At 52.8% G+C, this 21,929-nt stretch overlaps 1 protein-coding gene across 1 annotated transcript; it reads left to right on the top strand.

The window, feature by feature from the left end:
* Positions 1–2,853: 2,853 nt before the first annotated feature.
* Positions 2,854–20,359, top strand: PKIG (cAMP-dependent protein kinase inhibitor gamma). Its single transcript, XM_054845612.1, has 4 exons — positions 2,854–3,070; positions 8,488–8,555; positions 18,060–18,235; positions 19,390–20,359. The coding sequence occupies exons 3-4, from the start codon at positions 18,085–18,087 to the stop codon at positions 19,467–19,469; spliced, it is 231 nt and encodes a 76-aa protein (XP_054701587.1). The 5' UTR covers positions 2,854–3,070; positions 8,488–8,555; positions 18,060–18,084; the 3' UTR covers positions 19,470–20,359.
* The last annotated feature ends 1,570 nt before the right edge of the window (positions 20,360–21,929 follow it).

Raw genomic sequence — 21,929 nt, 5'->3', positions numbered from 1 at the left:
CATCCCGCTCTGTGATGCAGAGCTAAAAAAAATCCCTGCAATTCTCTGCACACCAACTACATGGTCAAGAGCGGCAGCAGCCACCGGAGCAGAGCCAAACCTCCTGGTGTCCGGAGCGGCAATGTCATTAACGCCAGTCCTAGACCACGCAGGATAGCACAGTACGAAGCAGAGGGATGCAACAAGCACCAAAAACCTCGCCGAAGACAGGCGCGTTAGTCAAGCAGAAGCCATAGAAGAGTACAGACAGCCGTTAAAGGGCGATCGTGGCTGCAGCTCAGTCAGCTCAAGGCTGTAACACCATCCATCACGTGGAACGTCCCATGCCAGGCAGCTCTAACGTCTTCTCGTTATGGCAAGATAGGAACTGCATTTATTCGTAGCCCACACCCCTGGGTGAATGTCTTATGGGGTACAAAGCAATGGGACAAGAGATGGTGAACCTAGCTAAAATTCCAGAGAATTTCCAGAGAAAAACATCAACTTTCATTTAAAAATAGGAAGAGTGAAGCCATGCATTTTTATCCTAATGTGTTAAGATCTCACGCAAATATTTTGGCATCTTGGGATTTTTTTTTTCCCCTTATGAAAAAAAAAAAAGATATGTTCTGTAGAAAATCCTAAACTGCATTTTTCTACTTTAAATGAGTTTCAGTGGAAAACGTTTGACCAGCCCTTGTAGGGGACGGTGTCAGATGAGGAGGTCACTGTGCGGGAAAGGACAGACTCTTTGATGGATGCTTTTGGAGGGGGAGCGTTCCCAGGACCATACACACAGGATTAGGAGGTTTTAGTATGAAAAATAGGACACTTCTTAAGAAGTACAGATCATATACTGTGCTCCCAGCTTTTTGAAGTGCTTCGTTGCTACCATTACCACATATTGCATGCACTGGCACGGTGCCGGCCACAGGCTGGTGCAGCATTTGCATCCTTACGAGATTTGGCTTTCAAACCCCGCAGTCCAAGCGTTAACGTAAAGCTGTAGCCTTCTGGATCACTTCCAAATACGAGCTGGAGCAAAGAGAAGACTGCAGGCTTGGCCAGGCCAGCGTAGCAATCTCCCGAGGCTGCGCTGGTCCCTCGGCACGGCAGAGCCCTCCTCCCTCCGTCGCATCTCGTGAAGACAGGCAGGGCGTTGTGGTAAATCCCTTACCGTTACTTTCGGGTAAGTAGTAACGTGTGACTCAAAAGCACTGGAGAGAGATGACTTTCTGCCAAATGATACACCTCAGGAAATCAAACCAGTTTCCTGGAGCTGGTTTTAAAATGAAACAGAATTGAATTGGGAGGCAGAGCCACAGGAGGTCAGTTTGGAGATGCACTGAGCACGGGTATGTTTTGCTCTGTTGAGGTCCGTTCTCCTTCCTCCGCGCCTCGTTATTGTCATCAGGGTGTTTCCTGCACAGCCTACTGCTTTTGTTGGTGTTTTTATCTCTCGCCGCGTGCGATGGCAAGGGTGTGGGTATCTATCACGGAAAACGGCTCGTTTTCAGGCACGCACAAACAGATTCTGGCTGGAGGCGGCGAGGCCGGTGGAGGTGGAGCAGGTCTGGCTGCGCAGCCGGTGCCGGGGCGAGAGGAGAGGCTGGTGCTCCTCACCAGCGCGGAGGCAGGTGGCGAGCCTGGGGCTGAGCGGGGCCCATCTGTGGTGGGAGAGCTGCAGGATGGCAGAGACGCCGTGTCTGCGTCTGTCTGGTGCTCGGCAAGGCGGCAGGTTGGGAGAGCCAAGTCCTCCCGGTCGCGCTGCTCACTTTGCACGCAACCTGAAATAAAAGCTCGTCTAGCTCGAGCGGGGGCTGGATCCAGTCCTTGGCAAATGCCCTTCGTGCTCTCCAGTTGAGTCATGCCATGTCTGCTCCCCCTCACAAGGCTGAGGACCGGAGAGGCTTTACAGCAGGGATGGAGCGAGTCAAAGCAATTAGCACTAACGAGCCCTGTTCCAGCCTGGGCACTCGGGCAGGAGCAGGCAGCAATATCTATACCTTGTGTGCTCGCACACCTTCCCACCACGCTCGTAGGGCTGGCTGGGAGCGTGGGCCAGGGGAAGGCTGGAGACCAGCGCTGCAACCAGCTTGTTCGTGTGGCTTCAGCAGCCCCGTGGTGTCTCCAGGGCTGATGTGACACTACCTGGGGGGATGTTCCTGGGCCCCTGGGGTGACAACAGCAGCCCAAACTCCCTCTTCTCCTGGAGAGGCCCTGAGCTCACAGATTGCTCCCAGGCTTTGCTTCACAGCAGGGTGGATACAAAGGTACATGCTTGATATGTGGCATTGCCTTGCCCTAAGCATCTTCCCCCGCCTTAAGTCTGGCTGCTGTCACCAGCTCTGCACTTCACCCCCAAATAAGGCTGGCACCCAGGGGCAGATGAACTGAGGCACACTTGGATTTTACCCCGTGGGCGTCTGCAGAGCAAAAGGCACTCTAAAAAGACACAAAGCTACTTTTTTTTTTTTTCCCCCCCGGGAAGCACTTCCCTGGCACTACACCTGGTAAAATAGCTCAGGCTGCATGGGGTGTGATGGTGCTTTTGGCCAGGCCCCCACGGAGAGGATGAACAGTGGGATGCAGCTGGGACGTACATCCAAGCGATGTGCCAGAGAGACCCGGCGGAGCGGCGGGCAGGAAGAAGCGCCCTGCAGAAAAGCCGCAGCGCCGAGCATCGAAGGAAGGATGTTCGGGCACATGCAGCTGCTGGGAGATGGGGTTACAAGGCGAAGCTAAACAAAGATCCCTGCAAAAAGGAAACGGATCCCTCCTGCCGACTGTAAGGTAGGAGCTGAGCGGTAGCTGCTTGACATCATCGGGATGAGCATTGGATTACAGCAGGCAGGCACTGACTCGGGAGGGGAGGAGAACACGCCCCTCGGCCCCAGAAGTGCAACTTCATTTAGCAGCTCCCAGTACAAGGAAACTGCAAGTCTGAAACTGGCTGCGACTCCCCCGGCCGGCTTGGCTGCTCGCCACAGCGGGCAGAGACGCCAGGACGGTGTAATCCAGCTTTGATTTCTTCCTCAGCGGCGGGACCGCGGCACTTGGGATTCGAGAAGCAGCGGGAGCCGAGGTGGCCGTAAGTAGGGCTGTGCCCGTCAGTAGGGCTGTGCCCGTCAGTAGGGCTGTGCCCGCTGCTGCGGGCAGCGATGGTCGGTGGCCAGGAGACCTGCCCGGCATCGCAGCGAGGGGCTGCCCCGCTGCTGGCCCTGGCACGGGAGCCGGAGCTGTGCTACCGAGGGGTGATTTGTTTAGAGATACAGTTAACTTTTACCTAACCGACTGCGAACGGCGAGGGTTTGGTTTTTTTTTTTTTGCTGCCCACAAACCGTGGGCTGAAAAACTAAGCTGCATCCCAGTTTTTCTGCTGTTGGGAGAAGCCGTTTGTAAGCTGATGGCAGGGAGGTGGCTGCTGTTTCATTTGGAAAATAATGCAGTTCAGCGCTTGCTGTGAAGGGGTAGCGGGGAAAACAGGCTCAGCGGTTAGAAATCACAAAGGACCGTGGATCAGTGACCCCCGTGGGGATTTCTGGCCTCATTTCTGACATGTGTCCATTTATTCTGAGTGACTCGCTAGAGGGAATCCCTTACAGCATCGGGGTGGCTCTGTGCTCACGCAGGAACTGATGCCAGCCCGCGGGACAGGCACCCAGCGTGCCATCCGTGCGGGATCACGGTGTGAATCCATCGTTAGGGCTGTTGGGAGCTGCAGGGCTGCCCGGGGCTCCCCTTCGAACCACGGGCAAGGGCTTTGCAGAGCGGGCTTCAACGGAAGCTGGCTCGGAGACTTGCTGGCATCCAGCTTTCCAAGCAAATTTTTTAAAAGGCAAAGACTTGGGATAAAAAAAGAACTGCTGTGTGGTGGTATTCTCAGGAGGCTTTGCAAATTCCTCCACCTCAGAGCCGTGTGTCTTTCTTCTCTCTGGATTCCCCTAAGCAGCTGGTAGCGAGCCGTGGTGGTGAGCTTTCACGTGCATGTAATGCCTCGGCCCCAAAGGGCTGTTTGGGAAACGTTTCCCTTTGCTTGCAAGGGGTGGATGGGTCCACAGAACAAGACCCAAGTGTAGCTGTGAACCCAGAAGCAACACCCTGGGTGACTGGGCTGGTGGCACAAACTAGGAGGAAGGTGCGTTTGGGTCAAATGAGCAAAGGCAGCTGCAGTGGGGATGCTGCAGCAGTGCAAGAGGAAACTTGTGGGGTAGGGATGGCTTGGCCAGGTGGTAGAGACCATCGGATGGTTGCAGCCGCTCAGGCTCCGGGCCGTTTGCTCATGGCGAGGTTGACACGCCTGACTTGGGCAGCTGTGGGGCACACCTTGGCTTCTGAAACTCTTGGCTGGAAAGGGCCACCGTGCTAATACATGGCCACCCAACTTAGAAATTATTACGTTTCTGCTCCCTTGAGGGATGGCGTTTGGGAAAGAAGGATGCATGAAGAGATCCTTAATGGCTGGATTCATTCCTAGTGCAGATGTGGGTTGAATAGCCATTTACAAACATGGAGGCACCGGTAGTGCTTAACATACCTCGAGCACAGAGCAGGGCATTGAGTCCTGAGAGCTCCCCATGGACGTACAAGTCCCCCATGCCATCGTTTTCAGGGACAGTTTCCAGAGAGTGCAGACTAAGTAGTGCCTGAGAACTGGAGATCATTAAATACAGCACATGGGCTCCCAGCACAGGTAGCTTGGTCACGGAGAGATGGAAACCCGAGAATGTTCATAGCCATGCATCTTCCAACCACCCATCATTTCAGTACTCCGTGGCCAATTCTGAGGAGGTGTACAGCCACACAGTGAGCTAGAATGCAGTTTTGCTTTTTTTCTCCTCTTATTCCAAAGAAAGGTACATCTACTTTTGAGCCCACTCAGCAGAAGAAGCACAGGCATACAACCCAGCCCCCCAAAATAACTATGGAAAATGTTTTCCAAGTTGCTAACATTTCCTGATCTCCCACATTTCAGAGCCAGTTCCTGCAGCATACTGCTGTGCATTAATGCCTCCAGCCTGTCTGGGCAGCCAAACACCAGCGTTATTCCTATTTTACAGGGGCTACACACAAAGCGCGTGATTTTCCTGTGCTCGTACAAGGTCTGTGGCAGAATCAGGGATGAATCTAGAAGTCCATAAGAAACAGCAGAAGCTTCAACCCAGCTTTTGTTTGTCTTTCCATGCTGCTCTGTTCGGGTCTGTCCTGTTTTCACATTCAACGCCTGGATCTAGTTGTTTCTCCACAGTCTTGAGGGTTTCCTTAGTGTCAAAACTGTATATATGGACTGATCCAGAAAACAAATTTTCCATCATAGCACCCATTTTAGAGAGGGGGGGGGGGAACCCCCATGCTTCTAGTTGTCTTTAGCCTACAACTAGAAAAAGCCAAGTCCTAAAGGTTGCTGCTCCCAAGGCTTGTAACCACCAGCCAGTGAGAAGGGAAGGTTCAGCTGTTGCCTGGACTTTGTCCCCAGCTCCTCACGGCAGCACTTGGAGAGGTCGAGACATCGCTCCAGGACTCAGCTGGCACCTGCAGCACGAGCAGGAAGAACAGCAGTTGGACTATAAACCACTTATTCCCGTTGCAAAACTCTCACTCCTTTCGAGCCTACGGGGATACATACTTTACACCATCCATTTCTGGTTTGCGCGGCGAGTTCCCAAAATGCTTCCTTCCCAGCGCAGCCCCAGAGAGGCTCAGTGCTCTTTGCACGGCTCCTCCACGCTGGCACGTTGCTGGTTGCAAGCCGCTGCCTCGGGAACTCCCTGGCGAGCGCCGAAATGCTAACATTTGTTGATATTTGTGGTGATGTAATAAGCCAAACATACCCCCACCAGAGCGCCATCAACTTTACTGGAATTACTGTCTCCACAAAGTGCAATTAATCTGTGGTGCTCGTTACCAGGAGGTATCACTGGAACAAAGAGCTCAGAAGGTGTTTTAATAGATATCAGGTAGTTATCTCTGTAATGAAACAATCCTGGGTATGATTAAGAGGATATGCATTTTAAGGATTATAAAACCTCCTGGTTCAGAGTAATTAGTGACTTATGAAAAACATTCCACTACAATTACAAGTTTTCTTGCACGTCTGAGGCCAAGAATGGCAGGTGCTGCTGGGGACTGGGCAGTCTCCCAGTCTGCTCTGGGAGGACTGGGCTGCTGCTCTGATCAGCGATGCACACAGCCTGTTGTATACCCAGGAGTCAAGAGACACAAGACCGACCTTCTCTCTGCTGCCATCACCTTGCTTGAAACCAGAAAGGATTTCCTCTCTGCATCAAAAGCAGCAACATAACAGCTGTTGTGTAGAATAATACTGAATTCTGCCAAAAAGCATCCTGGGTTTGTTTGGAACATATCATCAGTTTGAAGCAATGCTGAGAACACCGAGTTTGTTTCATGTTTGTTCCTTTTGGGTAACAGCTGATAAACATGGAAGGAATCTGAACCCCAAACACGCACATCACGCTGATGCCCTTGTAATTCATTCCTGATGCGGTATGGATGTTCAGCTATCCAATGAACATTTCCACAGAGCTCCCAAAAAAATCCGCAGTACCTTGATGGGTTATAGGACTAGATTAGGAAATGCAAAGTGGTCTTCAACAAGTTACTTTAGCCCATCCTTAGTCACAATGCTTGGACTAATCCACCTCGCCCCCCTTAAATCCCCAAACTCCCTGTGCGGGATGTTGCCTGGGCTTTCCCCAGAGGAGCCTTCGGAGCTCTGCCCATCGCCCCGGGGCTGGATGAGCCAGCGGAGGATGAGCCTTTGGGGATGGAGCAAGGGACCCAGCTTCAGGTTTGCAGAGTCCAGATCCCCAGGTGAGGGCTGTGGGGAAGAAACATCTAGCCAGGGCTGCAGGGTTGGAAAGCAAATACCAGTTGCTAAAGAGTTTCTGTCTCCAAAAATAATTTTTTATTTTGAGATAGAATGGGTCTCCCCACATCCCATCAGGAACAAGGCTGCTCAGTGATTAAGTTATAGTTCAGAGCATCATTGCTCCAATTTGCTTTAAGCCTCTCTTGGCAGAGGGCCACATATTTTGAGATATTTTGCAACACATCTCAAGTGCTGGAGGTTTAACTGTTTGGGCTGCGTAACACGCGAGCCAGAGCCAGGCAGGAAGGCAAAGGAAGAAAATAAAGACTCGTGGATTTCCAAAGCTGGCTTGCTTGCTTCCTTCCTGCTTTTGTTTGCCTGCTTGGTGCCCCAAAAGGGCAATGCATATTCCCAGAGTTGTGGGATTACTGTTTCTTTTCCGTTTCACTGTTTCCAGTAAGCACTTCACTGTAAATGGGGTAAACACCAACAAAAGTATATTGTTAAATCCCCGTGTCTTTGTTTGGCTACTGTCACGATCATAATTAGTATTTTCCACTTCTGTGAGCCTGTCATCTGCAGATCTGAAAGTGCTTTACAAATATTTGAAGCATCTAGTGGGGGGAGCAAGTATTAATAGCTCCATTTAACAGATGGGCACACTGACACAGAAGCAGCAAGTGCCCTGTCCTTGAAGCAGGGCCAGAGCCAGCAAGTAGTTGGCTCCAACAACTAGGGAGTTTTAAAAGTGGGTCAAAAAAATAAAGAGAAAAGCTGTAGATCTGTCCCAGCTTGGAAAATGATGGGGAATAGTTCCAGTCAGAGTGGTGCTCAACCCAGATGGGCCAGACAGATGAATTGCTGGCTGAGCTACTGCTTATATGGTTAAACAGTTCCTCTCGTCCTTTCTGTTCTGCTAATATTTGTCCCTGGGACAATGTGAAAAAAACAGTCCATGATGTTCCAAGAAGTCTGAAAGCTGAAACAGCTGCTAAAATAAGCAAGTGTCTTGTTGGCTGGGCTCTGCAGGTCAGGAGATTGCAATGCACCCACAGATGTTAAGGCCACAGAGGAAATGTCTTTGAGTGGGGCAGTGGGAGAAGGCACAGCTGTGCGCAAACAGCAGAGAAACCCAAGGAGCAGAAGACTGACCAAGCAAGGCGACTAAAAGTACCAGATCAAACTTCCCCTTTTGCCTCAGAGAAGCTGATATGGAAGTTTCACTTCTTTAAAGGGCAGTGGAGCTGCAAACCAATATTCATTTATACTCTGGAGGCAGCTGCTGGGTCCCCCTGCGGTGCAGGTCAGGAGACACGAGTTGCTTCGGTTCTCCCCAGCACGCCTGCACAAAGTTAACAACAGGAGAAGTAAAACCAGAGAGAACTTCTCTGTGAAGCCAGACCCTGGCTGGACTTTCCCTGCTCTTGGACACAAGAGGCCAAATCCCTATTCACACAAGCCCTCCTGAGGAGGTGCCATACCAGCACCACCATCCCGCAGCCCTTCGCTCGGCGTCTCCGTGCTCACCAAGCCGGGCTCCAGCTGGGCAGAGCCCTATCAGACCCCACAGCCCCTTTGCTGTCCTAGTCACACGTGATGGGAAAAGCAGCTGAGCTTTATGCTTCCCAACAAAAGCACAGATCATGTTTTCTCACACTTATTTTCTTTTCCTTCCCCAGAAGCTGCTGCCCTGCTGCGTATGAAGCTTGTTTAAAGTCATGTCCAGAAGGAAAGTCAACTAAATCAGGTAGGGATTCACGCTATGGACTGAAATAATTTTTATTCACAGGGAAATACTACATTAACAGGAATGGGGGGTTTTTCCCTTCCCGTTTCATAAAGTCATTGGACCTCACTCTGTATTCTAAATTACTAGATGCTAGAAAGCTGCTAAGAGGGAAAAAAAAAAAATCAACAATTCTGCCATAATGATTTTCCTGCTGTATTTTTCATACGTCACAGCCATGTACTTGTACCAAGCCACGTAGCAACACCGACTCTAGGGGCAGCCCCTAGCGCAAGCCGTGTGGCGTGGCTTCTCCCCTGCCAGCGACCAGGATGTCGTGTGCAAATCCTGCTCGGAGGCTGCCCGCACGCTTTGCACAGAGTATTGTTTGTCTGTACATAACCATGCAAGTTAGTTTTGCTCCGCACGTAGAATCAGCCCAGCAAGAACCAGGGAACCCCCAAAGCTTAACTTTTTGTGGCGCTTGTGTAAATGGCAGATCTGCCAGCTCAGACTGTCCTTTCCGTGGTTTCAGTCCCGTGGCTCCTGTGCTCAGAGCATCTCCTCAGCTCTCAGATCATCTTGCTGCTTTCTCTTGTTCCTGCGCTGAGCTCCCCCTTACACAGGGCTGCCACTGCCGTGCTGTTTGCAGGTCTGGCGATACAGGATCTCAGGACTCTGGGGCACGTAGACGTTCATCCTGCAGGTCTCTTGAGCAGCTAGCCTCTTGTACCCAACATCTTTCCCCTGTACGAGACACCCCGTGTCCTTCTACAGCCAGGCTGCATTTCAGTGGACCATAAAATAGTTGGAAATTCATTTCCTTAGAAGCTTTGCCTTTTCTGAGACTATAACTTACAACGATCACTGAGCACCTCAGTGTAATGCTACAGCCGTGTCTGAAGTGCCGCTTCAACTCATGTCTAGATGTCATATCCCTGGGGACCTGAGCAGACAGTCTTACTCTGCCTGCAGAAAGGATCAGAAGCTGCTGTCACCTGACACAGATGTACAGAAATCCTCCATCGATCACAGAAACACTGAGAGAAGGGGGTGTGCAGGCCAGCAGAGCTTTCTGTGCCCAGGTGGGGGTCCCGGCAGGGTAGCACAGCCAAAGTGCTCATTGCAGCGGGTAACGGAAGCACGGGAATACCCAAAAGGGCTTCGCTCAGCCCCCTCTCACTGCCAGCCTATTTATAACTCCCACACTTTCCATTTCTATTTTACATAAAGCACCGATAGCACCACCCCAGCCACCCAATCCTCCTTGCCGCTCCCAAAGACAGATCTTCCCGCTGCCCCGGGCTGGGAGTCCTGCCCAGTGGCTTTCTTCTGCACAGGGAGCAGAGCTAAGCCTGGCTTTGCTAATCAGCCTCATTCCACAGCAACATTGTTAAGAGTTGCCCTGGCTATTTTTAGGCACTGCTGGGAGCTGCCAGGGCTCTCGCACCTCGGGAGGTTTCACGGCTCAGCCCCTTACACCACACTGAGTCAGAAGGACTCTTTGGATGCTGGCTGTGAGTTCCTATGGGATTGCACAGGCCTGAATGAGCCAAGGCAGGTAGCTCTCAGCTTCATACACCCTGTGCTAAGCAGAGCCTCCTCAACTAGCGGGAGCCAAAACTTCATAGTTAGAACCTGCACAACACCTCTTCCAAGCTCAGCTCTCCTTCCCAGCCACACAAGCACTGCTTTCACACAGCAGCAGAGCTCAACTCCTTAGATCACAAAGAAAAGCAGGACAAAAGTTGCTCTTTTTCCTGCTAGGCACAAAAATAAAGACTCATCCTTGCTTACCTCTGTCCTTGTAGAAAGATCTTTCTCCACCCAGAAACAGAGCTATCCCATCAAAACCTGCTGTGGCTTCACCTTCCTTTTATACGTGACAAAGGCAGCTGTGCGAGCTAATAGCCCCAGCTGCATCTCCTCGGCACTTACTTGACTATTTGCCCCGGGAAGCCTGCAAGGTGTTGGGGAGATTGTGCTGGGGGTGAGCACCCCTGGGCAGGGATTCAGGTGGGGTTTGAGTAGGTGATGTTCATGCAGAGGTCAGTGCCTTGGTGCGATCAGCAGAGCTGTAGGACCACTGGGGAGTTTCCAGCCTTTGAGGTGAAATCCAACAGGGACTTTTCTTCCTGAATGATTTGGGGAGGACAGGGAACCCAAGTCTGAAGGGGATCCCCATTGCAAAGGAATCCACCCCGTGGCCCAGGCGTGATGGGGTGTCCGCACATCACAAGCAGGGACAATACACGAGTCTTCCTGGAACATGCCTGTAACAGCAGCTGTGGGGTTTAAAGTGTCTGGTCTGTGGTTCGTCTGCTTTGCAAGTTCAGGCTTTAGCAGATCTTCCACACGGTCACTGGTTTTGTTCATGTAAAAATATGTTGACACATAAAGGCAGCTATATAAGAAGCTGGGAGAAAATAAAAATAATGGAGAAGGGTGTCGTACCCTCACACTCCTTACAGCTTTGAAAGGGTCTCTGCAGGGGACAGAGCGACTGTGCTGGCTCACAAGGCGATGGGTGCTCATGGCTGTGCTGGGTGAACACGAGGGCTCCGGCTCGCTGCTCTTTGCTGTGCAGAAGTCAGAGATTTGTGTCTGCCCAGTGCGAGCCTGACTTGAGGGGGTGAAAAATGGAGGGAGAAAGGCGCCAGCCTGCCATGCGCTAGGGCCAGCTGTGGCCAAGTGTGCCTCATCCTGCTCTGCCACCCCATCCCTCCGAGGGATGTGCATCTTTCGGGGGCGGGGGAAGAATCAGAGTGCCCTGATTTATTAGCACCTCGAGCTGTGGGATGTGAAAAACAAGCTCAACCTAGGAACAAAACAAAAATACAACTGCTGTCACGGCAACTGTCTCCAGATGCACGAAGAGACCAATTATTTCCATTAATCAACTTAGTGAGAAGCTGCAGAAGAGGCTTAAGCTGCAGCCGAGGCTCGGCGCTGAGGGGGGGGAGGAGCAGAGAGCTCCATCAAACCCCGGTTGCCAAGGCAAACCGCGATTCCTCCCGTGGCGGAGGATTTTTGGAGCAGACGCTCAGCACCCATGCCCCATGGGGACTGGCAGAGGGGTGCCACCCGCTCCTGGCACGGGGATGCAGATTGGCAGTGCTGCATGGCCAGAACTGGGCACTGGGCTGCCCTCCTGGCAGACAGACGGACGGACGTCTCCTGCCATCGCCCACACATCCTGTCACTAACAAGATGCTGACGGGGCTGAGTGATCCCCTCCCGCCTCCCCTGCTCCTCCCCAAGCCTTCCCCTCTCCCCTGGGGACTGCGCCAGTGCACATAAGGACTCATCCTGCCCCGATGCCAAGGGTCAGCCGTGATTTTGAAATCCAGCTGGAGCATCTCTTACGTCAGCTGGGAGGCAGGCAGCGGCCAGGAGGATGTGGGGCAGCAGGAGGTACCTTGGGACAGTCCCTGAGGATGTGCTGAAGCCCGGGGAGGGAGGTGGGTTTGGGGAGCTTGGTAGCGGGAGAAGCTCAATACAAGGTTTGTGAAGTCCTAGAGGAGTCAATCAGCCTAATTTTAAATCTAGGGCTAAGCAAGTAGTTATCAGTTCTACAGGCATTAGGTGATCTGTACTGTAAAACAAGGGCAAAGCAAAAGAAGGGATCTGTTTCTGAGCACCGAGCCTCAGTCCCTCTGCTGTATCTGCTCTCCTCCTATATGAATTATAATTTTCCAGTAAGTCCTAGAGAACCCTGGAAGCTCTGTTCCTGCAAAACCACTGCAGTGGCTGGAGAAGCTGTGATGTCTGCGCTGGCCGAATTCCTTGTATTTAGTGTAAGAGCCAGAGGGTGCAGAGTTATTATGAGGAATCCCACAGCAGAAGCCTTCCAAAAATACCAATGTGCCGTGCCCAACCTTGACATCTCTTCATCACCAAAACGTGGTGAGGCTTTTCCACGCTATTCTTGCCTGGAAAGAAGCTGCTCAGCACGTGAAATGGACACACATGCCCTGGTCCTTCTTGTTTTCTCACCCAGCCAGGAAACTTGGGGCTCAGCAGTTTGGAGCACATAATTCTGGCCAATAAGACCCACCACCACCACATTCCGGGGAACACAGACCCAGCAGGAAAGCAGGGGAGCTCTGTGCCAGGCACAGACCCTGTCACCAGGCTTACCAACACTCGTTGCATATGTAGCCACTGCCAGACCGGGCTCCCAACAGGACATCTGCAACTTCAGCTCAGCTTCTGGCCACGGATCTAAGCTCTAGTGCATGGGGGTCATGAGCCATAGCGAGGCCTTGAAGGCACGAGCACAGGTCTAAAAATACTCTCTAACCCCGATAACACCGTTACAGAGCCCTCCTTCTTTGATGTGCAACCCCTCATGCATGTTCCCAGACAAGAGCCAGTGGAAAATTTGCTGAAATTCCAGCTGGAAGTTGTCAGACAGTTGGTGGAAACCCCCTGACCTCAAGTGCTGGCTTCAGCCCTACGGGATTTTTTTTCCTCCTCGCTGGATGCGACCGTCCCAGCAGGAAACCTCACAGCAGACCCACAGGGAGCACAGAAATCCCGGTGCTCCCGTCTCTGTGCTCTACCAGGCCCCCCTCCGCAGCAAACCATCTTACACTGTAAATATTTTAAAAGCCCAGCAGGGCTGTTGAGTATGTTTAGCTGTTGTTATGGATCCAGCCCCAGCAGGAGAGGTCTAATAATAGTCACTGTACCCTGGAATGAAAGGGCAAGGGGCACTGCACAACGCGGAGAGCTCGAAGGCAACTGTACGACTTCATGCCTTGGTCCCTGCAGGTTGGTAATGAAGGGGAGAGAAGTGGGATGCGATGCATGAGCAGAAGATGGGGTCACATCCCTGTTCCCCAGCAGAACTTTGAAATTTCACCCCAGAAACACAGCAAGGCTTAGCTTGGCTTCGTGGCGTTATGCCTCCAGAAGTTTGGGGGCCAAAAGAGAGCGTTAGATCCTCTGGTGTGACACCAAGCTGGTGGGAGAGCCTGTCCCTGGCCGGGCTGTGGGACGAGGGAGCCATCTCCAACCAGAACCCGTAGCTGTTGGTCCCAACTGCCGCTGGCAACGGGCTGGCAGCAGCACCCCAGGACGTGAGTCTGTGGGGGCTCCTGCCCACGGGGACTACAGCGTCCCCGTCCCTGCCCTCGGGGGGCTGCCTGCCGCAGCTGCAGAGGTGGCTGAGGTGCGGGGCTCCGCTCCCTGGGCGTCCCAGGGGACAGCACAGCGGGCAGGACAGCTGCCCCTGCTTGCCCCCAGGAACAGGGAGGTCTCCAAAGGAAAGCAGGCTGGGAGCAGGTGATGATTCAGGCTCAGTTAAGCAGGGAAATCCATCGCTGCGTTTAACCCTCGAAGCTCCTTCCTTACGGCAGCCCAGGCGTGCTGTGCAGGCTGCCCTAAGGGGCAAGGATGGCTCAGCAGGAGGCTAAGCTGCCTTATGGCCAACAGTGCCACGGATGCCATGCAGAGACGAACAGGACTTTCTCTGACCTAGAGGCCCTCTGCGCTCGCTGCAAGGGCAGGTTAGGTGGAGAGGAAAATACGGAGGAAGGCAAGAGGTAAGAGAGGCAGAGCAGAAAGGAGGAGCAAAGCAGGCAGCGGAGGGGAAGCAGGCTGAATTCAGCACAGCTCGCTGATAGCCAGCATCAGTGCGGAGTCCAAAAATAACTCTTCCTAGCCATAAAAAGCTTACAGTTTAACCTAGATCAGGCACAGATGCAATATTGTGTGAAAGGTTTCCTTGAAACTGGAGTCCGGGGCTGGGTGTGACTAACATCCATCCGATCCCTCGGAGTTAGACCCCGGCCGCTGGCTCAGGTCGCAGGGCTTGTGTTTGCTCTGCAGGCTCACTGCGTTGAGTTCAACCCGCCCGTGGCATTTCCAGGTCATTTGTCTGCCACTCATATTATTTGCAGTAACTGCTCGTGGTCCCTGGGATCTGCGCTGTGGAGAAGCCGGCAAGGGGGGCGACAGGAATTAAATGCTGGCTGAGCAGAGGGGCATTGAGCTGACCCAAAAGAAATGCCCCGATTTCTTCTACCAAAAGGCAGAAGAAACATTTAACACTTTAATTTCTTAGCATTCCCCTTCTAAAGGGGTAAAATTCAGCCCCAGTGTGCATAGGGTTGGTTTATCTGCAGCCCCCCAGAGCAGAGCCAGCTGCTCCGTCAGCTGCTGGGTGACTTCCCTGGAAAATGCCGGCGAGCCCAGCTGCGGTCTGACAGCAAAACTGCTCTGGAACCTGCGTCCATGCCAGCAAAGCCGAGACTATTACAGCTCCAGATTTTTGAGTCCTCACAAGACACTACGGAAAAAATAAGTTCGGGCCAAACAGCAGGTTTGACGGACCCAGGTTATTTCAGCAGGGCAGGGGAGCAGAGGTGGCTCCAGGGACGCGCCTGGTCTCGGTGGCAGCTTGCGAGGGGCTTTGTCGCTTGTGGCCAGCTGCCCTGGGACAGGCAGCACCATGTCCCCACAGCAGAGGGGACGCAGCCTCCCTCCAAGCAGCACAGAAAGCTTCTGAGGTGCGTGCAACGGGCAGCAGGTCTCAGCCCCCTGCCAATGGCCTTTGTCACCGCACCACGCATCCCCTGCCCCGTCCCCACGGGCTGGCACGCTGCGCCGAGGTCACAGGGACCGTTTCTGTTACCGACAGCAGCAAGGAGGGAAGGGAGGCAGGAAAGGACCCTCTGGGGACAAGTTGAATCATCTCTTTGAAGCGCCCTGGAAACCCTTGCGCAGTGTATTCGTGTGCTGCGGGCTCATTCCTGTGATGCCTGGCAAGAGCTGGCACATCACTCCCTCCCGCCGGCCCACGGGAGCATGAAAAAACGAAGGTGGGGAGCCGGCGGGTGATGCACCCCCCTTTGCACCCCCTGACAGTCACTGCTAATGACTGTCCCCGGTGACGCAGTTTCAGGTTGAACTACGTGGGCAAGAGGGAAGGTGGGTCCTTTCTTGTCCCTGGCAGATGTTAAAAGATGTTTCCACTGACTAAAAACCCACTGAACTGTTTTGCACCTGCCTGGAAATGTGTAAATACTCCTTGAAAAACCAGGTTTTTCTATCAAAAATTGCGGTGACTGCTCCCATCACCTCCTCGGTCCAACAGCTTCCCGGAGGCAGAGGCTGGAGCGTCTCTGGCAGCGGGGAGGGATCTGCCTGCAAGGCATTGGAGAGCCACCCACCTTGAACCTGAAGGAACTGCACAAATTTGAAAGCTTTGCTCATAAATCCACCCTGCTCCAGCTCTTTGCACGGAGAGCCGAAGGCAGGAACAGGAACCTTCCCAGCCATGGAAAATAAGTAAATCACACACGCCATCTCCCGGCCGCCGAGCTGGGACCCAAACCTGCACCGAGCAGGACCTGCTTCTGCATCCTGGGTTCCTTCCCCTATTTTAAATCATGATCCCTTCCTTGTCCCATGCGATGGGGCATTTAGTCACTTGGCACAGCGCTGCCGCAGCTGAGCGCATCTACCGTTGGCAGCTACATCAATCTGCACCCCAGGGGCTGGCCGGCTCCTGCTCCCCCGTTCGTGGAATCCATCCTACAAACCGGGTGGTCCAGCCCCCGGTGCAAGGGGAAGATCCCCGAGCATATCAGCTCTGGCCTCACTGATGTGGAGATGGACCCAGGCTTGTGTGGACCGCTCTTAGGGAAGCCTCTGAAGTCTGTGCGACATCTTTCTGGCAGCTACAGAAGGTCAGCAGCTTCTGGGCTTCCATGAGCTGTGAGGAGGACTTGTCTCGGAATGATGGATGCTTGTCCTGTCCCAGGGAAAAGGCGCTTTTCTCACTGAGATCAGCCAGCCTGCTGCGTCCAGAGTGGGGGCTCATTTAAGAGGGGCTAGATGGATGCCAAGCCCTGGGAGGAGGCAGATGTTTGCAAGGATTTTCTGGATTTGGAGAAGCAGATTCTCCTGGGAGGTCTGGGTGGGCCAAGCCCCAGGTCCCACCAGTGAGCTGGGTCCAGTGCTCCCTCAGCTGGCATCAACACCAAGAGAGGAGTCCCTGGGGGTCCCGAAAGGAAACTGCTGGGTTTATGCAGGTTTCAGGTTAGTGCACCCTGCTTAGGCTCAGGGACGGGGAGAATTTAACCTCTGTTATCCTGGCTATTGCCTCTTCGCCAGCATCTTCTTTCTCCTGCCACAATGTTGGGGATTACAGAGCGAGGAGTGCGACTCCTGCCCAGGCTGGTGGTCTGCCAGCAGATTTCCCTGGTAGGAAGATCAATATTAAGTATGATTTGTACAGGAGCTCAGCAAATTTCTCAGTGGGACATTAACCCCAAGACACAAAAGCAAGTGAATGACAAGAAGTTGGATTTTTTTTTTTTTTCATTAGACACCAGCATTTCTAATCAGGACCTCCTTCAAGTATTGACAGCGTCCGCAGAGCTAAAGGCATTTTTTACAGTGAGCACAATCATAGATAAGACAACGATTAATCTCTAACTTCCACACAGAAAAACTAAGTGCCAAATTGCGTAAACAGGAGCTGGAACCAAGAGGACCAGGTTTGCAGTGCAGAGGCAGTGTGCCTTCGCTAGCTCTGTGCCCGGGAGCCAAGACGCCTGCACTATGTTCCCTGAGCTGCTGAGGTCCCTGGACTCCGCGTGCTGTACAAGTGCTGGCAAGTTAAACTGTCAGCTAAAATGAAAACCAGCAACTTAAGGAGTCATCAGGCTGAACTCAGACCTGGCTCGCAGCGGAGCTCACGGGTGACGAGTGGCCACTCCGAGCCTTTCCTCACACTCTGTGCTTGGCACAGACACAAACCTGGAGTGAAGGGATGCAAACATCTCACGGAAGGGCTGAGTTTCACATGCTAAAGTGCTTATCTCGAAGCAGTCCAGCCCAACACTTTTTCAGTGACATTCGACAACCAGTGGAGGCCAGTACTGATCCAAAGACCCATGCCTAGAAAATACTCCCCTGCTCCTCAAGCTTTCCAGAGGGTGTCCATCAGGGCCCTGATCATTTCCCATTACATATTCAGGCTGGATCAGCACCCCACCCCCCCAGTGCAGGGAGCCAAATCTGGTCTCCGTTCAAAGCTCCCATGGCATTTTGAGGAGGAAGGAGGGCCTTTTCTGAACGTTTTTTCTGTAGGAGAAAGCCAGAACCTCCATACACCTCCTCTGCCTTGCTTTGCAACGGGAAGGCAGAACACGGGCTGGTAAGGCAGTGGGACAGACCTTTCCTGCCTACCTGCTCTCAGCTGGCACCGTGCGTCACCCAGCACAGTGCGTCACCCAGCACGGTGGGTTACCCGGAACGGTGGGTCGCCCAGCACGGTGGGTTACCCGGAACGGTGGGTCGCCCAGCACGGTGGGTTACCCAGCACACCGCCCCACGTGACGGGGTTGATATCTGAGATTGCAGTAGCTGCAGTTAGAGGAACCGGAGCAGAGTTACAGGGACTATTTTTTCATGCTGTAATTTAACTCCACGGAGTAACCTAACCTGGAGGGAGCCATGACTCCAGGCTTGCCGAACATCCTTGACCTCACAGCTGTGTTTTCTCCACAGCGTTTTGCAGGCGTATAGAGATGCAATGGAGGTAGAGTCCAGCACGTACACTGACTTTATTTCCTGCGATCGGGCTGGTCGGAGGAACGCTGTCCACGACATCCAACGAGATGCAACCACCATCAGCATGCGCAAGCTGACCGAGGACCTAGGCGACCTCGCCGTTGAAGGAGCAGGTGAGCTGCCGCAGACCCCAATAAGCACCAGTAAGCACAGCTCCTGGTGCTGGAAGGGCGAAGCACGCAATGGCAGCGCAGCTGACCGGTGCTGTCTCTGGGAGCATCACAGAGATGCTCAGGAGAAACATCCTATTCCCCGCTGCAGTCAGTGCCTTCATGCTCGGTGGGTACTCAGCTAGTGGGAGACTCCCTGGGTCGAGGGGCTCTTGCAACCAACGGGATGGTCCCGGGGTTCCCGGCACGAGTCCTGCACCCTCAGCCAAAGCCCTTTGCTTGGCTGGTTTGTAGAGGCACTAGTGCTTAAGCAAGACATGGACTGACCAAGACAGAGCCTTCCCAAGGCAAATTACATATCAGATATATCTTAGGATTCATAAAAATCAAGTGTAGGGCAGGTTGTGGTTTGCTTTTTCTTTGTTGGTTGGTTTTGTTGTTTGTTTGCTTTTTTAAAATCAGCCTTCAGATAGTTCCACAGCATTTTAAATAGCAACAGAAATAATTTACACCACCAGCCATCTCCAAATCTTCCCCCGTAGCCCAAACATGGCAGCAGTACCACCCTGCTCAATACATGCTGACCGGCTGACTGCAAGAAGCATGAATCCTCCGTTCAGAGCCCAAGCAAACCAGCCAACCTGATTTCACTAATTAGCACCAAAACATACAGCACCACTGCAGAGGATAAACTCATTTTTTACCCTTTGCTCTTTTACTCCTCCAACCTACAATGTGTAACTATAAAACCACTTCAAAACACATTACCCCAACATGTCCATACTAGCACGTGACCACCCACCTTGTCCACAACTAGCGCAAATTAAAGCTCTACTAACAGAGACCAACCCAGGTAGCTGCCAGGCTGTCGGGTGGACATTCCTGGAGCGCTTGCAAGTTGCCTTCGCAGGTTAGACAAGGAGAGCACGTCCCTGCCCCGAGGCTCCCTCCCAGCATCACCAGATGTTTTGAGAAGTCTTGGTACTCCAGGAACGCGAAGGGACAACCCAGTACTCTTAAGCCAAACACCTGGCCACAGGAGGGTGGCGATAGGTCCTCAGGTGGCAATCTGAATAAAATCAGCTATAGCAATTACTGATCGCTTGTGTCCTCAGCAAAGTGTAACCATGCTTTCTTCCCAATCCTCCCTTCTGCAGAAAGCCAAAGAGATGCCACTTCTTCTGAGAATGACCCTGGAGCAAGACCAAAGGGGCAAGAAAACAGCCCTTCCCCGTGACAGTGTACAGCGGGTGGGATGGTCAGGAGGAGGGCCTGGCTGCGAACATGAAACGAGAATTTGCTATTGAATCTGTGGACAAAAACCAACCTGGAATGGCAAGTTGTCTGTCAAATGCCTCTGCTGCAACCATGTCTGTTTAGAGAGCCACAAGATGCTGTGCAAGGACTGGCACCTCCAAAAGACTTCTGCTCGCATCCCTAACGATTTAGAGCAACGCTGCCATGGTTGTAGTGATATGAGCCATTCTCAAGATGCCTTAGCTGCAATTTTCCCCTAGGGGAAAAAAACCAATTTCAGTAATAATAGACACATCAGACTTTCCTGTCCAAGGTACCTTCCTCCTCCACAAATTTAGACTATTATTTATTCTGTTTCCATAGATTAGAAATTTAGATTATTGGTTTTTCTAAGCCTCACCCTCATCTGCATCTTAGCCCTGACCTGGCCTCTGGACTGTCCATGTGGCCCCTCATCAGGGTGGGCGGTGGGGAAGGGCGGTGGGGAAGGGACCCGGCCAGTCCCGCTGCCTCATGTCAAGCACCACTCACCTGTGCTGCTGCCGCTTAGCATCAGGAAAGGACCAAAGCACAGCCCTGTGTGGAGAAGCTCCACCTACAGACCCAGCAGCACCAGCCACAGGCATCTTTTTCTTCGGGTTTTAGCATTTTAAGATATTGTTAAGGGGAGGGGAGAAACATTTTGCTGGTTTGACTGTTGAAATTCAGGCTTAACTTTGCAAGCTGTTAGCTGAGATGATCTCTGGTAGGATCTCACACCATTCTCTCTTTTAGGAGACGTGTTTTGTGTTAAAGATGGTTTGATAAAACTATATAAACCGTTGGAATAAATAACACAGCCTTCAAGTACTGAAGGTGTTTTTTTCCGCCTGGATGTTTCTTCTTCCTCTGTTTTGCCTTGTAGCAGGCTGAGCTGCAGGGCGGTCCACCAGCTTCCCCTAACAGGGAGATACGGAGCTGTGTTACAGGGGAGTCCCTTCCATTTGGGTCTGTGACCCCACCCAGGTTTGCAGCACCCAGGTGGAAGCAGATGCGGTTGGGCACAGAAAATGCTAAAAGTCTGCCCACCTTTCCCAGGCTTGCTGCCAGGCAGCGCTTTTCCCACGGGTGTTTCATCCTCCCGTGGAGCGCTGCTCCCCTCCATGTCACTACCCCAGAAGTCAAGCGCAAGGCTGGTGCGGGACGTGGCGGAGTGACCCAGACACCAGCAGACGACATGCTGGTGGGAAGAGGCGTCTTCACTCCGCAGCACAGAGCTACGAGGACATCGCTGGCGTTTCACCCAGCCCGGGCAGAGCCGATCCTGCCGGAGCTGCGGGAAGCAGCTACAGCCCGGCTGGGATCCATGGCCGGCGCAGGGACAAGGCAGAGCTGGCCTGAGAAATACTCTCCACTGGTGACCCAGGGACAAGCACCAAACAGCCTAGGGAAGAACTGAATGTTACAAGTTTGAGATTTATCAGAGAAAACAAGGCCATAAATAACCAGAGAAGCAGCTGCCAGACAGAGGGAGAATTGTCTGTGGGCCTCGAGAAGCGATGGCCGCGGGGCCGGCACAGAGATGTCCATGGCTCCAGCCCCCACAGGAAACGAGGATTTGGCAGCCAGGTAGCGGCTGCGGCTGCTGCTTTGGCAGCTGCAAACCAGCTCGGCTCCCAGAGCTGCCTGGATACTATTGCAGCTCTGTGCCCAGACAGCGGCCAAGAGCCTGCTCCTGTTTCCCTCTGCTCGGTGGGCAAACCAGCAGGTAGCTCCTGAGCTTGGCTGAGCTCACAGCTGGGTCTTTAAGCCCCATTTCCAGCTCTGCTCATTGCTACTGAACAGTATTTTTGGCTCATGCTGACACGCACAAAGCCAAAAGGCAGCGCAGAGGGACTGTGCACCAACCGAGACCTCCAGCAGCCAAACACGGGCTAATCTTAGGTCTCCCTGGTCAGAAAATATCTGTTCCAGAATTATATTTAGGCAGATGATTAGGGACCTGTGGGCCAGCTACCCTCAGGGCACAGGCGAGAGGCATCAGGTTCCCCCTACAAGCGAAAGGGCCAGGTCAGCTGCGTCGCCGATTGTGCTGAAAGACCGAGGGCACTGGCTTAATCCAGCCACGTCCTGACTTGCAAAGCTGCTGAGCACACGGATGCTCTGAGCCCTTCATTTCAGCCGAGCACAGAGGCATGCTGGACCTCCCCAAACTCTCTAACCCAGCACTAAATGATCAGAAAGTCTTTCAGCAAACACTCCCCTGCCCGAGCTGGCAGTGCAGTCCAACAGCCAGGCAGCCCAGGCTGGACCACTTTGGCTCTTAGCATCAACCAACTGTGCAAAACTCAGGAGACAGGGGAAAAAAAATATTGTAAACTAGTTTTGATACATGCTTGAAAACGTGAGCACACAGTGATAGCACTGCTGCTTCTAGCCGTGACACACATCCCTTTGATTA

This window comes from Grus americana, chromosome 17, assembly GCF_028858705.1.
Source record: "Grus americana isolate bGruAme1 chromosome 17, bGruAme1.mat, whole genome shotgun sequence".
In the NCBI taxonomy this organism is placed as follows: domain Eukaryota; kingdom Metazoa; phylum Chordata; class Aves; order Gruiformes; family Gruidae; genus Grus; species Grus americana.
This window is presented reverse-complemented; position numbering and strand designations above follow the sequence as displayed.

Coding starts and splice junctions, on each gene's coding strand:
- PKIG (XM_054845612.1), top strand. CDS start 18,085: ATGGAGGTAGAGTCCAGCACGTACACTGACTTTATTTCCTGCGATCGG. Junction 18,236..19,389: donor CCTCGCCGTTGAAGGAGCAG/GTGAGCTGCCGC, acceptor TCCCTTCTGCAG/AAAGCCAAAGAGATGCCACT.